The sequence below is a fragment of the Leptosomus discolor genome, chromosome 1 (genome assembly GCF_034619465.1).
Source record: "Leptosomus discolor isolate bLepDis1 chromosome 1, bLepDis1.hap2, whole genome shotgun sequence".
NCBI lineage: Eukaryota > Metazoa > Chordata > Aves > Leptosomiformes > Leptosomidae > Leptosomus > Leptosomus discolor.
Genome location: NC_141391.1, coordinates 47,376,890 through 47,391,885, shown reverse-complemented (window position 1 = coordinate 47,391,885; position 14,996 = coordinate 47,376,890). Strand labels below are relative to the sequence as shown.

Genomic DNA, 14,996 nt, shown 5'->3' with positions numbered 1-14,996 from the left:
AGCAGGTCCAGGGCGGAGGGGACTTCTCTCCGCAGCCGCCGCGCAGGTTTTCACCCCGGCGCTGCTCTGCCGCCTGCGCCGCCGGCACCGCCGCCCGGCCCCAGCCGGTGGCAGGCAGCGCCCCGGCTCCGTCCCCGGGCGGCGGGAGCGGCGGCGGCGCCCGGCGGGGCGCGGTGTCCCTGCAGCTGACGCCCTGTCCCCTCTCTCCGCGCAGGTCGGCGCTGACGGCGGCGGGCGCCCGGCGGGGATCGGCCGTACCGCAGCGCCATGCCCGCCACCCTACCACGGCGGCTGCCCGCCCTCCTCCTCCTGCTCCTCAGCTGCCGCGCCGCCGCCGAGGGCGACGGCTCCCTGCGCCCGCCGGGGCTGGGCAGGCAGGGCCCGCCGGCGGCGGCCGACGCCGTTCCCCTGACGGCCGGGACCCCCGCGCTGCGGGGCGCCGAGCCCAACGCCTCCCGCCCGGCCGCGCTGCCCAAAGGCGGGGGGGCGGCTGGCGGGCGGCCGCGCTCGGCTTCGCCCCCCATGTGCACGGGGCAAACGGAGATCAAGGAGACGTTCAAGTACATCAACACGGTGGTGTCCTGCCTCGTCTTCGTCCTGGGCATCATCGGCAACTCCACGCTGCTGCGGATCATCTACAAGAACAAGTGCATGAGGAACGGCCCCAACATCCTCATCGCCAGCCTGGCCCTGGGCGACCTGCTTCACATCATCATCGACATCCCCATCAACGTCTACAAGGTGAGGGGGAGCCGGGGATGGGTCCGGGAGCGGGCGCGGGGATGCGGCGGGCTCACCTCGGGGCTCCTCGCCGGTGCCCGGCGGATACCCGTGGCTGCTGGGGGGGAAAGGTGCCCTCCTTCTGGCTGGGAGACACGCGGGGGCTGGACCTCATGCCAAAAACCTGCCGGAAGGTGGTATTCTGGTCAGATGTTGTCCTTATTGTCCTACATGGCACCCCCTCTGTGCCTCAGCCCCAACCCTTTCAGCGGTCTGGGCTGGGAATGGGACAGAAATGTGCGGCTGGAGGCAGCCAGGCTCTGAAAGTCGCCTGGAAACAGGTGCTGTCCTAGGGATAAAGGAAATAAATGCAATAAATAAATGGGCAGTGGGTCCATGGCTTCCCTCCTTTCCACCCAGGGGGAGGCACAGAAGACCCTTTCCTATGGGGTGGATACCACTCGGTCCCTCCTGTGCTGCTAGGACAGGCTTAGTCACGTACTTCCCTTGGGTCTGTGTAGTCACTGGTGGTATGGGGACTTGTCAGGAAGAACCACGCTCACTCAAACGGAGCGATTTGGATGAGTTTTATACGTCCAGTGGTTGTGAGGCATGATGCCCTTCTGAGCAGTGAACCCTTTCGGCCAGTGTTGCAGGATGGGCAGCCGACAGGGAATGAGCCCCACCTGCTGCTCTTACACCTTCTTTATTCTGCCCTTTGACGTGATAAAACTTGCCGTGGAAAGAGTACAACCTCTGCCTTCTCTACCCCAGCTTGCACAGTCCGTTTGTCCTTAGGAATTCGTTGGGCAGTCGAATCCAGCCTCTTAATTTCGAGCAGCACTCTTGGGAGGGATGCTGGAAATAACAAGGCATCTTCTGCCTTGAGAGTTTACAGTCTGGGTTCCTGAGTAGTGGTCAGTTACTGCATGAAGTGAACATGGGAGCCTCCATCTATTCCTTCTTCTCACTTCCTATGCATGTTTGTAAACTCTAGGGTTTGTAACTTTTAGCTTTGGAAAACGACACTGAAGGGGCAGACAGGTTTTGAGTTTAGTCATCAGTATCCATAGTGATTACTCCCAGAAGCTGCTGAAATGGGAGAACCATGTATCGGTATCCTTTTAAAGTATTTAAGTATTACAAAGCAGGGAACATCATAACTGTGTTAAATTCATGAGCCAGATAATATGGATTACACGAGTTTCTGTATTTTTCATATTATACATTTATTGTAGTTCTTATGAGAGGCATGTACTCTTCTGAGTAAGAGTGGAATTTATGAAACAAAATACGCTGTTTTGAAAAAAGTATTTTTGTATATTTTATCTGTTCTCAGAAAAAATAAAAAAGATTAAATCAATAAGAGCTGCTGAGTACAAGACTTTGCAATCCTAATGACACTATTTCAAAGTTAAATAAATAATAACATGCAATAATATACTGCATGTCCTTATATACATATATATATATATACACACACATATATAGAAGTCCTTACCTTGATTAGATGTCATCAAGTATATCATTAAGAGTAGGCTAGAGTGGGAGGAATAAAAGGTCAGATTGCAATCCGATAAATATTATACCAGCTGCAAGTTAGGATTTTTATGGTGCTATTGATAATGCTAGGAGCTAAGCAATAGCTCTCAGGTGCTAGATGTCCCACCCTGATACACATCTTAATGAAGAGCCCATAATAAATTTACATTATCTCTTACAATAATGAGATATTTGCTGTTTTGAAACAGGACTTTTGAATAAATGTGTTTTTTTAAGGAAAAAAAAAAAACAAACAACAAACCTTAGACATTGTGTTTATTTAATCAAAATTAAGAGTTTGAGTTGGTGATAACTTTTTGTCAGCTCTACATCCCATTTAATTCCACTGGCAGAGCAATGTTATGAGGGAGAATACAGCAATGCAGTCAAAAGCTAGCTATAGTAACCCAGCAGTATGGGAAAAACAAAGGCTACCAAAGGCTTGGTTCGTAAATCAAGTGTACTTAACAGTTGTAACTTGCTATTTGAAATAATTTTAAACTGGATGAAACAGATCTTCAGAATTGCTACCAGATCCTTATTTAGACAGCTGCACGAAAAAGAATGTAAGAGAATTTCCCATGTTAATAAAATGCCAGCAGTTTACTCGACAACGCTTGCAGTAGAAAGTGTGAAAGTGTCTGCGAATGCTTTCCAGACAGACCCATAAGAGAGAATGCAGAATTCGCACCAGGAGCAGCTTTTTGTTAGGTATTAAAAGTGATAGCTGCAAAAGGTGTTTCCTCTGACTATCTAAGATAAGTGAATACGTAAGAAGCTGAAAAAATACACAAATGAAAATTTACATCTCTTAAATTGAGGATATCTAAAGAAAAGGAGGTGTTACCTAGATTATGAGGCAAATGCAGTCCAATGTGTAAGATGGTAATTAGTCCATTGCACTTGATAAATCTGAATATCGATCAATATGTTCAGTAGAAAATGGAAAGTATTGGAGTCTGTCACACAGCCAGGACACTGGGTATGAAATGAGGGCTCGAGAGGTGTTCAGTTCCAGCATGCAGTACCTGGAAGATGTTTTTGGTGTTCAGGGTCCTGGTAAACAGTCTGGCTTTGGCCATACCCCCAGAACTGCAGAATGGGTCATAGAGGAAAGTCTGAGACAATCATTCTGCAGTACGTAATGTTGTGGCATGTAGATACTTAGCAAAATTCCTACTAATTGGATGTGAAGGTGGTCCTATGCCTGATCAACTGCTTCACTAAACAGACTAAGTAAGCATGTCTTTGTTAATTTGAGGCTCCAAACAGCAATTAAAGGTGTGAACATAAGGAGCAGAAGGATAGAGTAGGTGATCAGTGAGCTTCTTATGTCCCATGCACTTAATCTTTGGAAGACAAGACCGTGGCAGCTTGTACGCCTGACAGTACGGATCTGCAATTCTGGAAGGGTTATGCTCTGTTTCCCAAATGGATAAAGGTGGTAACTCCCACATGTAAGACGCCAACGCAAAATCAGGATTGGAAATTCCAAACTTAAGTTAGCTCTGCCTCTCATGCACATACGTGTAGTGTGATAGGAACATAGACTTAAAAGAGCTGTAATGAGGTAATATAATAACATGCTTTCTCTTCTGATATATAGACAACATCCCTCATTTTATAATATTTATTCTCCTACATTAAATCCAGTTTATTGTCATGTTCCGATGGATTTTTAAGAGCAGGAACAACCTATCCTCTGCATACTCTTGTGTGGCTTTTTGAACTCTTGACTCTCAATTTGCTGTGACACAAATGACTGTACATGAAGATCTACCTGGAAATACTATCACAGGTTCCTTTATCTCTGAGCTCAATGGAAGAGTGGAGAAAAAAAATTTTCAGGGAAGGAACAAAAACTGGTCTTTATCCAAGTCAATGACCAAAGGCCAAAGTCAGCTTTTTTTTCAATATGTATTTTACAGATTGCATAAAAAAATACAGTTAAAATTATACAGCATTGTCAAGCACTGGAAAGCTAAGAAAGACCAGATTAGGGACTGCATAGCCCATGCAGATGCAAACAGGCCCCTTTGTTAATCCAGCCTGCTCTGAAAAAGGCCGGATTTCCATGGAAATGTCTTTGTGATGACCTTACTGTAAACTCTTGTAATGCAAGTAGCTACAGGGCATGCATCATGATAAAGCCAATCTTTTCCTAACTTTCAAGAAAAGTCAAGGTGCTTGTCTTTAGAAAACATCGTAACTATTCCATATTACAACTCTTGGCCACTGGTCCTTCCGATGTTAAAGATGACAGCCATTTTATTGGGAGAAAGGCATTATTTGCTTGCTTTCAACATTTGAACCATTTACTTGAGTTCTTCCAAAGTTCATCTCAGAATTTCTTATCCAAAGTTTGTTGATCTCTGACCATATTAAGCTAGAAGTCTAGTTTGCTTAGGAGCCCTTTATGGTCAACAAATGTAGCTTATAGGCACTTAGGAAAGATCCGTGTTGTCCAGTGGAGGAACCTGTCTAGACTCTACAGGCAATGGGAGGTGACTTTGCTCTGTTGTTAGATGGGAGCAATCTATTCTGAAGTCCAACATATGGGGTAGTGGAAATGTCTGTACGTTGTTCAAAGTACACATCATCTAGTTTTCACGATGTATCTCCAAACTGAAATAGGTAACGTCCGTATAGATTTGTAAATGTAGTTTTTTCATTATGTTTACATTTATTAAATATTCATTCACTCAAAAGATGCATGTGACAGATATCAAAGCAAGTTTTTACCTTCTCATTTGTTGTTTTGCTTCTGCCCTGTGTTTATGCTTCCCAATGTGACAGCTGCATGGCTTTAACAGTTCATTTTGACTCAGTCCTTTCCCTGGTATTCTGAGACTGCAGAAACTTTTGACTTGACAAGACTCTGAGGTTTCTGTCATTTTCAAGATGTCTGTATGGTATTACTTGATCTTAATTAAGTGGGTTTTTTTAAAAAGGAAGTTTCTAAGCAGAAGTTACAGTTAAAGACACAGGAGAAGACACTAATTGCATGCCTCATATTGTGATTTACACTGTTTATTGGACAGATCAGTAAAGCAGTAAACACTTGGCTTAACTAAGAAGCGAGAAATAGATTTTCTTGTCTAGAGGGAAGATCCCCACCTTGACATCATAATTATTGTTAAATATTAATAAGTTTTGTAATGTTGTCTGACATCCCTGACCATAAGCTTAATTTCCTGGGCAAATTTCCTGTTTTGAAAAATGCTTCCTCCTATGAAATACTGAAAAATACTTTATCTGCCTGATATCCCCATCTCTGCCAGTCATTTCACAGATGTATTGCAAAAATGTTGCTTGTGAATTGTGTGTCTGTTTTCCCGTGTAACTCACCATGATGAAAATCCAGTCCTGTCGTCCTCTGAACTAGACTGCTGTGAATGCACAGCTAGCAGGAAGTACATATTCCTGCTCTGCATTTCTGTGTGCATTCATTGCTCAGGACTAGGACACTGACGTGAATAAGTGCACACTTTGCTACTTCTTCATGCCCAACTGGAGGAAGTTGACAGTAGTGGTTGGAGCCATGGCATCAGCCTTCTGGCTGGTGGCCACAGCTGCTGAGCCATCAAGAGCTTCGTATTGTGCTTGCATGCTGGCGTATTCCAGCAGCAGATTACAAACATCTTTCTGTTCCTACACAACCAAGAGGAAGCAGGGCAGGAATTGCAATTCACAGGTGTGTTTCTGAGTCACAACATCTCTTGGGGCTACTTTCATAGCTGTGCAGCTTTCACATCAGTTTAGGCTCAGATCTGTGCCAGGTCTGAGAAAAGTGTTGGCTAGGAGTGCATCAGATGTATTGGTACTTTTAAGTATGATTTATTTCACTTCATTCTGCACTGTGTTTCCTTTCATTCTATTTAATTTCATTTCATCTTCAACACATTTCTGTGGCTTAGCAGTTACAAGTTTGCCCATGAAAATAAGTGACTATAAATCATTGGAAAATGTCACTCGGAATACAGCTGGTGATAGACTTCTCTTGGCATTTTACTGCTGAAAACACAACATTATTTTTGTCTTTGCTGCCACTTGGCAGTATCTCTTAATTCATTTATCATTTGTAAAATGACAGTCTTTGTACAGATACCCTATTATGAATCATAAGAAAATTGTTTTACCGATACAGAATTGCCTTAGACTACATCTGTACTTCAGTAAGAATAATCATTGCTCTTGTCCACAAATATGATGCTCCTGAATACTTTACAGTGGATTTTCACTGTACTTTAAGGCAGCGTTTTGAGGTGATGGCAATACAGAGGACAATCAGAAACAACAAGGAAGCGTAGTTCAGCAATTAACACTTTCTACTTTTTTTCCTTTTACTTTTTTAATGTTTTCAAGCTTTTGCTGCAGAGTATATCATTAACCACTTGCAACACTATGATAGAGAAACTTATGACTCATGCATTAAAATGCTCAAATTTCACAATACATCAGCTGCAAGAGATAAAGGACATGTTTTTCCAATCCAATTCAGACAGCTGTGTGTCCATTCTGCCCCTGATTTAAGCTGGCTGAATGCAAGTAATATTTTGATGTTAGGCTAAACCCAAGCTAATGCACCCTTTCTCTCAGTAGACTGCATTCACTTGTGTGCGGCCCCATTATAATCCAGCCATATGGCTCCCAAAGTGGAGCTGGCTCAAATCCAGTCAGCTTGGAGCACAGGTGTGACTGTCTACACCTGAGAGATAAGCATTAGTTCAGGGAACTCTCCAATGTGTGGCTGAGCAGTTGTGATTTCAGAGAAGAGAGACAGGGAGTGGCTTGCACATACACTAGTTGTAGCTAAAGTCTCAACAGAATCTTCCAACAGGAATTTGATCAAGGTTCTGAATTTGAGTTCAATGAAGAACAAAATATTTTAATTTTGAAGCGCTTTTTTAATGAGTCATTTCTGGTTTCATTTATACACGTGTAAAATATACAACAAATACTACAAAAAAGTATACAACGTACTTGCTACCCAATCCTTGATTTCTCTAGCAACTAGCTGTGGTAGGCTGGAGGCTCACTGCCTGATGGATATAAGTTAAATTGGTCCAGGTGTCACCTGATGCTGTAGAACACCTGTGATTATTCACACTGCAATTTTAATAGGAGTTTGTTACTATCAATCCCTTAGAGCAATTCAGAAGAAATCTCAGGGAGAGGCATTACTGAAAATACTTTAATTACAGACTGAGTTATTTTCCCACATCACATAAGTAAAATATACTGTATGGTTATTACAGCCTCTTCCCTACTTCCTCTGCTTTATTACTTACCATAAAATTCTCAAGAAATATAAATCCTTAGAATTTGTTTTTCAGCTTAATTTCTGCAGAAGCATTGTCCTCTTTGTCTTACTTAAGTAGATAATTTAAGAAATAGATGAAAGCTGGGATATGTTACAGTTTTCCTACCGCTCTTCTTTCAGACATCCCATTTCAGCACAGCACTAAAGCAGATTTCTGAAGGTATTCTGGTAACTGAAAATACTGGTGGGCTCTTCACAGGGATTTCCAAAAGCACATGGTCATGAAATGTGCTTAACTTCGTGTAAAATAAAGCTGTACTTAATTTATATCGAGGCTTTTCAGAAACTGCCTTGGACCATGTAACTGTTTATCTATAGATGCACATGTACATGTGCTTAAGGACTTTGCTGAACCAAACCAGCATGAGCAGGAAAGTCTGTGGCTATCTACAATCATTTTGGTCCCCAGCAGAATCCATACAATATGATGATCTATTTCTTCTTTTCCTACATCCCTGTTAAATAAGATGTCTGAGGAGACCTGAGGTCAGGGAAAGAATTTACAATCTCTTTTGGGCAGTTACTGTTCTTCTTTCCTCTCCTTTTCTGTTTTATAGCCCTCTATCTGCAACAGATCCAAAAGGCCTCATTTGAAGAAAGTTAGGAAAAACAGAGATGGACTTCGATAATGTAACTAATTACAGAAACCCAGAAAGTTTACTTTTGTATATAACAATTGCAACTATTTCTTGGCATAACCTCTCTTCTGGAGAGTCTTGTTTTTATAAGGAACTGGCAGATGTGGCTGCTGCTGTGGTGTATTTGAGCCATTAGAGTAGCTCACATCAGAGTGCAAAGATTAAATGTTTCTAAACTGAAGCTACAATCAAACAGTTCATAGCATCAGCTGTGAGGAAGGTGCTCTTTGTGTCCAGTAAGTCTTGTCCCCTAAATAAGCTAAAATGTACCACTGGGGATGTAACAGAAGATTTTCATTAAAGTGTAGGTCCCAAAGTGCAGTTGAACCAAGCTAAAATTCGTTGTGCTGCTTTGTTTATTCCTTAGCACCTGTAGATATGCTGAATGTGCAGTTCGTCCTTTTGGTACTGTAATACAGAATAATTGGAAAACTGGACAATAAAGATCTTCAGTGTGGGATTTAGCTGGTCTGTCTTTACCTGCTGCGAACCACTTAGTTCAAACAAGCTGTTTAGGCTCCCTGAGTATCCAGTGGATCCCTTCTTTCATTATCAGATGATCAGCTAAAAACTGTGGGATAAATTGCTCTCCAGTGTTGCCTGACTTCTCAGCTGAGGGAGCCTAGGCACCAAGCTTCAAATAAACCCCACCCCAGATGTGCGGTTGTTGGTTTTGGCCCTGTTCTGATCAGCCTCAAGTAATTTTCTGTATTTCTAGTAAATAGAGAGTTACTTGGAACATGCAAGAAGAGCAATGAACACTCAAGACAAATAAAGCCGATACAAAGACAAGGGAAATCCTCACCTGCTCAGTCATTTTTCATCATAAACACTGGGGTGGTGAAGTTAGAAGCAAAATGAGTGGAGCTGGCAGGGGTTGAGAAGTCAGGACTAAGTCTTTGTGCATATCCTTGCCCAGCCAGGGAGTGACTGTGAAGCTACTGAGTAGTTTTTAGGCCGTGCACCTTGCAGACGCCCTTGTGAAAAGGTTAATCTTGACTAAGTTTGACATGATGGAAAAGAAAAACAGTCAAGACAAAAGTCCATGTTGCAGGTTGGAGAATTATTTTTAAAAATGGGTCATTTCTAATTGTTGTTTTCCGTTCACAGCTGCTTGCAGAGGACTGGCCCTTTGGTGTTGAAATGTGCAAATTAGTACCCTTCATTCAAAAGGCATCAGTGGGCATCACAGTGCTGAGTTTGTGTGCCCTCAGTATAGATAGGTAAGACCCTTTTTTCATCAAACTAATTTCTTTTCAATATTTCAATTCAGCTTTGGCTCAAATTCACCTTTCTACTCAGCTGATATAATAATACTAAGATGATGATTTAAGCCAGTTAAACCGGGTGGGGGGGTTTTTAAGTTTTTAATTTGTGATTGTATGCTGTTGCTTCAGGTACCGAGCAGTTGCTTCATGGAGTCGCATTAAAGGAATTGGAGTGCCAAAGTGGACTGCTGTTGAAATTGTGCTGATCTGGGTTATATCAGTGATATTGGCTGTTCCAGAAGCTATTGCATTTGACATGATTACAATGGAGTACAGAGGAAAGGATCTTAGAATCTGCCTGCTTCACCCCACACAGAAGACATCCTTTATGATGGTAAGACACTGACGTTTAGAAAATCACAGCTCTCTGGAACAGTTCCTCGCATCTTCTCAGTGTTGTGTGGATTGTAATGTACACAAGTATGTGAAATGTAGGTGAATATAATGTTCAAATGAACTGCTGACAAATTTATGAAGTGTATCAGTTAAAAGAAGAGCATCCAGAAACTTTTGTATTTTTGTGGGCTTTGGGCATGTTACTGTCTTGTCCTGTTTTCTCATCTGTGATGTACACCTTATAGAGATGCTTTTCAGGACAGACATACCAATTAGTTATAGCGTATGTTCCAAAATGCTCAACATTAATCTCCTAACAATGGTTTTGCTTTTGTTTTCCTTCTAGTTTTACAAGCAAGCTAAAGACTGGTGGCTGTTTAGCTTTTACTTCTGTTTGCCATTGGCTATCACAGCATTTTTCTATACTCTCATGACCTGTGAGATGTTACGAAAGAAAAGTGGGATGCAGATTGCATTAAATGACCACTTAAAACAGGTAAAAATTTATGCCTGACAGCTCTGCTGACTGTAGAGAGCATGACAAAAATACTTTTGCTGACTTTACTGCCGCATCATTATTCTGTTCTTGTATGACGACTTCAAGATTACTAGTAAGGAGAAGTTTCCTAGCAGTGGTGCTGCTGCTGAATTCATATATATATAAATGTATATATAACAGAGCCCTCAGAAACATAAGATTTGAACTGACAATCACAAAACTGTTTTTTTCTTGTTTGGTGATAATGAGAGCTGGATATTTTGTAGTGAAACCTGAAGTCATGCCATAATCTAGAAGCTGGTGCTATAAAATTGTTAATTATTTTGAAGCAATTCCGTGCTGAACTATACCGAGGTTAGCAGTATATGTTAGCAGAACAAAATGCATTCCAAAATACATTCCAAGTTAGTAGTGCACCAGACACAAACATCATACGTCACTAGAACTAAAGTACGTTTGTACTATAATGTGTATTTGTGCTCCTTTCCTCTCACCTTGTTAAAGCTGTAATTGAAATCTCTTGGGGCATTTAAAATAAGACCTGAGATCAAAGCACAAGAAAATGCAATTAGAAACAAGCTGGTATTTGAAAGTGATTGAGGAGACAAATATGTTCTTCATTTTAGTTTAAATGACTGTTTCCCTGTCCTTGATTTTTCATATTATTTCTCATACTTTTTAAAATCAGAGATACAAAGAATCAGTGCAAGACATCTAAAACAATAGAAAAGATTAAGTACATATTCCAAGAAAATAAGGTATTTGATGTTCTCCTAACTCTTATTTTGATAGGGTTTTTATTTTGTTTATTAAAGATTTGGATATCAGAAGACAGCAACAGTGGAGAGAGAGGCAGAAATTATAACTTTGTTCTGTCCAATTTTCTTTTTCAGAGACGTGAGGTAGCCAAAACTGTGTTCTGTCTAGTACTTGTTTTTGCCTTGTGTTGGCTCCCACTTCACTTAAGCAGAATATTGAAACTCACTATTTATGATCAGAAGGACCCCAACAGATGTGAACTTTTAAGGTGAGACTGCAAAAATAAAATGCCTGTGCACTGCTGGCCTTCTTCATAAGCATGGATTTCCTAATGAACTAGCTTACTTGATGTGTCTGAAGTTCCCCCTGCTTGTTCATCCAGGACGCTCTGGTTTCACTCCAGTAGCAGAGTCAGAAAATTATGAGGAATCCCCCTGTTTGCCCTGTCTTCCTCCTGATCCCTTTTGGGACCATCTTACTGTTTTGTGTCATTACAAGGGCGGAGCAGGAATTTCTGTCCCCGTTTTTCCCTTTCAACAGGATAGCTAGGATTAAATCTGTGAAGAAAACCTCGTGAATGTTTCTTCCCACAACTTAAGGTGGTTGAATCTTCTGAAATTACTTTAATGAGAATAGTCTACTGATTCAAACTTTATTATTGAGGACAATTGTTACCTCCATGAGTTAATCCTGTTGGTATAAACCCCTTTACTATTACGTTTAATAGTTAGTCTTGGTTGAGTGAAGCAGAGTCCAGTTTTCATAGCTGTAAACCTCTATTAAGCCTTTTCAAAGGAAATGAGGAGTGTCTCACTTACTTTAATTTCCACACAGCTTTTTTCTTGTGATGGACTACATTGGTATTAACATGGCTTCACTGAATTCCTGCATCAATCCGATAGCTCTGTATTTGGTGAGCAAAAGATTCCAAAACTGCTTTAAGGTAAGAGGCTGCTGGGAACTGCTCCTCTGGTTAAAAGATGTAAAATTCCTTCCTTAACATGCACAAAGTGTTTTAAATGATCATTAAGTTTTACTTTAAATTTCATCTGGGTTATGGTAGGTGTTCTCTCCCTCCCCTGCTGAAGTGACATAGAAAGGAATTAAGGATTCATAGGGACAAAAAGAGAAAGCAAAAGAGAGGAGTGTACAATAAACCCTCTTGGCACCATGCTAATCAGGGCTACATCACTTCCTGACTGAAGCTGGCACCCAGCCATTTCGAGAGTACTGACAAAGCAGACTCGGACCACGCTGCAGAGATTCACGTAGCCATATCCTCTGCAACCCAACGGGGAGGGCACTGACCCCAGGTTCACCCCATCCTGGCCAAGCGCTTAAAGCAGCAGGCAGTTAGGTAAGGCAGAGGGTGCAAGTACCCACTCATCCGTTTCCAGTGCCAACATTTTATGAGACAGACCTGTTCGTGGTTTTGCCTTGGTTTGAGTGAATAGTCCTGGGGACTAATTGTTCACGCAGGATTTGAGGCTCTGGATTGCACGTAGATTGCAGCCCCTCCCTCAGTCCTTCATGTCTGCTTGGAGAAATGTCCAGATTTGGTCCTTAGAGCTTTTTTTTGTGGCCCCTTACTGTCTTCAGACACTGTATTGGGGTTCTTACATAGTCTACCTCAAATTCTTAGACTTTTCTTTAGTTGCCAAGTGTTTAACCATTGGCCACTGCTAGGTTTGTTCCCTGATTGTGTAAACTCCCTACTGGATATGTCTTTCCATCAGAAGCCAGTCAGCTCTACATCTAGTATTGCTGGGATATTTCCCTCATCATGTGACAGCACACGTTGGAGGTACTTTAGTGTCTGTCTCATCTTCCCAATTTTCATTAGCGGCTCCCTGAAAGAGTCACTGGAGCTGAGAGCACCTAAGAGACCTGTAGCATCCTGAGTGTGGTAACGAGCAGGTGTGCAGGATCCCAGATGGACTTCCAGCACCCAAAGGCCAGTCAGTAGCATCAGCAAAAGGTCTGCAGTACATCTAGTAAATGATTGAACTGTATGTAGGCTTTCACCATTCTTCTACTTAGTTCTTTTATTTTCCCCCTCAAAAAAATCAATTAAATAGCAGCAACTTGCCTAGAAAGTATAGATTACTGTGCGTACATTTTTTTCCAAGAAAGATTGTCAGACAAAGGACAACAGGGAGTCTAATTTTATTTTCAGATGCATTTAGAATTACAGACCAGACTTGAAGTGGTATGTGTGTGGCCATAATTATATGTAACTCAGTATAATTCTTTCTGCCCTCCAGTGCTCAGGTTGGTTGCTCATGGGGCATCCCAGAAGTTAGTGGCTGTTTGAGCAATGCAGAGCTTAACCTTGTTACTTTGCTTACGCTGTAATGCCAAAATGGCAGTTTGCAAACTTGACATTTCTTACTGTACTGCTGAAGAAGGACAGCGTTTCAGTGCATTTTGCCACATGTGCAAAACAAAATGATGTAAAATGTTTATTCCTTTTATTTTAACAGTCATGCTTGTGTTGCTGGTGCCAATCCAAAGACCTGTTGTCCCTGGAGGAAAGGCAGTCCTGTTTAAAGTTCAAAGCTAATGATCATGGATATGATAATTTCCGCTCCAGTAACAAGTACAGCTCTTCATAAAACAAGCATAAAAGGTATATTCTTTTACATTAATGCTGGTGCCTTTTTAAGTAGAAGTGGCAATTGCTTTTAACAAGATGGTTGACACTTGGAAAAATCTAGTTTTGTATTTGCACAAAAAAAGAAGATAAAAAAAAGAATAATTGCCCCAAAACTGTGTCATATTCAAAATCACAGACATTTTTAAAATCGTCATTTATGGAGCATGAAGAAAATCTTTGAAAGAACAAGTCATTGTTAGCACTTGAATACTTCTGAATCAGCACTTCCAAATGATCCTCACTTCCTGTACATTAACGATCATTTGTATTTGCTATAACAGTTGGAGGAACTGAAGTCACAGTAATTACTAAGCAGTATAATATAACATTAATTGGATCAAAGCCATTATTATATATAACTCAATATATTATCTTTTATTAAGCAGATTAACCACCATCACTATTGTGTTTTTTTTTTAAATAAAACATGAAATACTTTGTAATAGAAGTTTAAATGTAAAATGTAGCATTTTTACCAGGGGTGTTATAGAGGTAGCTAATGAAAATACTAAAGGATGCAGTCAAGTCGAAAGTGCATTTCACTCTGATGATTGTTTTTACCTATTATTGTTAGAAGGAAACTCCCAAGGCCTCTATAAATACCATTTTGCAATCACTTTGTGTGTTCAGAGCATTTGGCAGCCCTTTGGGTACGGTCCATTTCACTGCTTCCATGTTATTTTTGTTTAATGATAGCAGAGGAGAGAAAACCACACCTAAAGCAAAAATTAATTCTACTGGAAACTTAGAAATGATGGCTAGTATTGGAAACGAGCTATTTTTAACTGCAAACAAATTGATTGTATCCCATATAAACAGTGGGCATTCAGAAGCCTGACGGTTCTTTACTCGAGATACTTTTATGACAATTCACAACTATTTTTGCAATCCAGACACTGTCTTGCGACAAAATCCTTTAGAAATAGCAGGTGGAAAAAATGTAACCAAGGAAAACAGGGAGAATTTGAACTTCTCTTTTAATTTAGATTTAAATCTTCATAAAAGAAATAATTCACGAACTGTACTTCTAGAGAGCAGTACCATGTAGCACACTTGTCTTCATACTGTTTTAAAACATGTTCTACTTCTGTAGTTCTGTATTTATGGGCTTAAGAAGATGTGTGATTAGTTTCTGCTTCTGTAAATAGTTTAGTGAAGTGTAATTAATTATAAAGTATTAAAATATGGGCAGGACCCTGTGAGAAAACAGAAAGATAAAAGATGCCTGTAGTAAACATGATGTGTGTTGCCAGGA

The 14,996-nt window shown here is 41.1% G+C and overlaps 1 protein-coding gene across 1 annotated transcript; it reads left to right on the top strand.

Moving 5' to 3' along the window:
• The first annotated feature begins 267 nt into the window (after positions 1 to 267).
• Positions 268 to 13,700, top strand: EDNRB (endothelin receptor type B). Its single transcript, XM_009949988.2, has 7 exons — positions 268 to 741; positions 9,334 to 9,446; positions 9,621 to 9,825; positions 10,174 to 10,323; positions 11,220 to 11,353; positions 11,920 to 12,028; positions 13,569 to 13,700. The coding sequence occupies exons 1-7, from the start codon at positions 268 to 270 to the stop codon at positions 13,698 to 13,700; spliced, it is 1,317 nt and encodes a 438-aa protein (XP_009948290.2).
• The last annotated feature ends 1,296 nt before the right edge of the window (positions 13,701 to 14,996 follow it).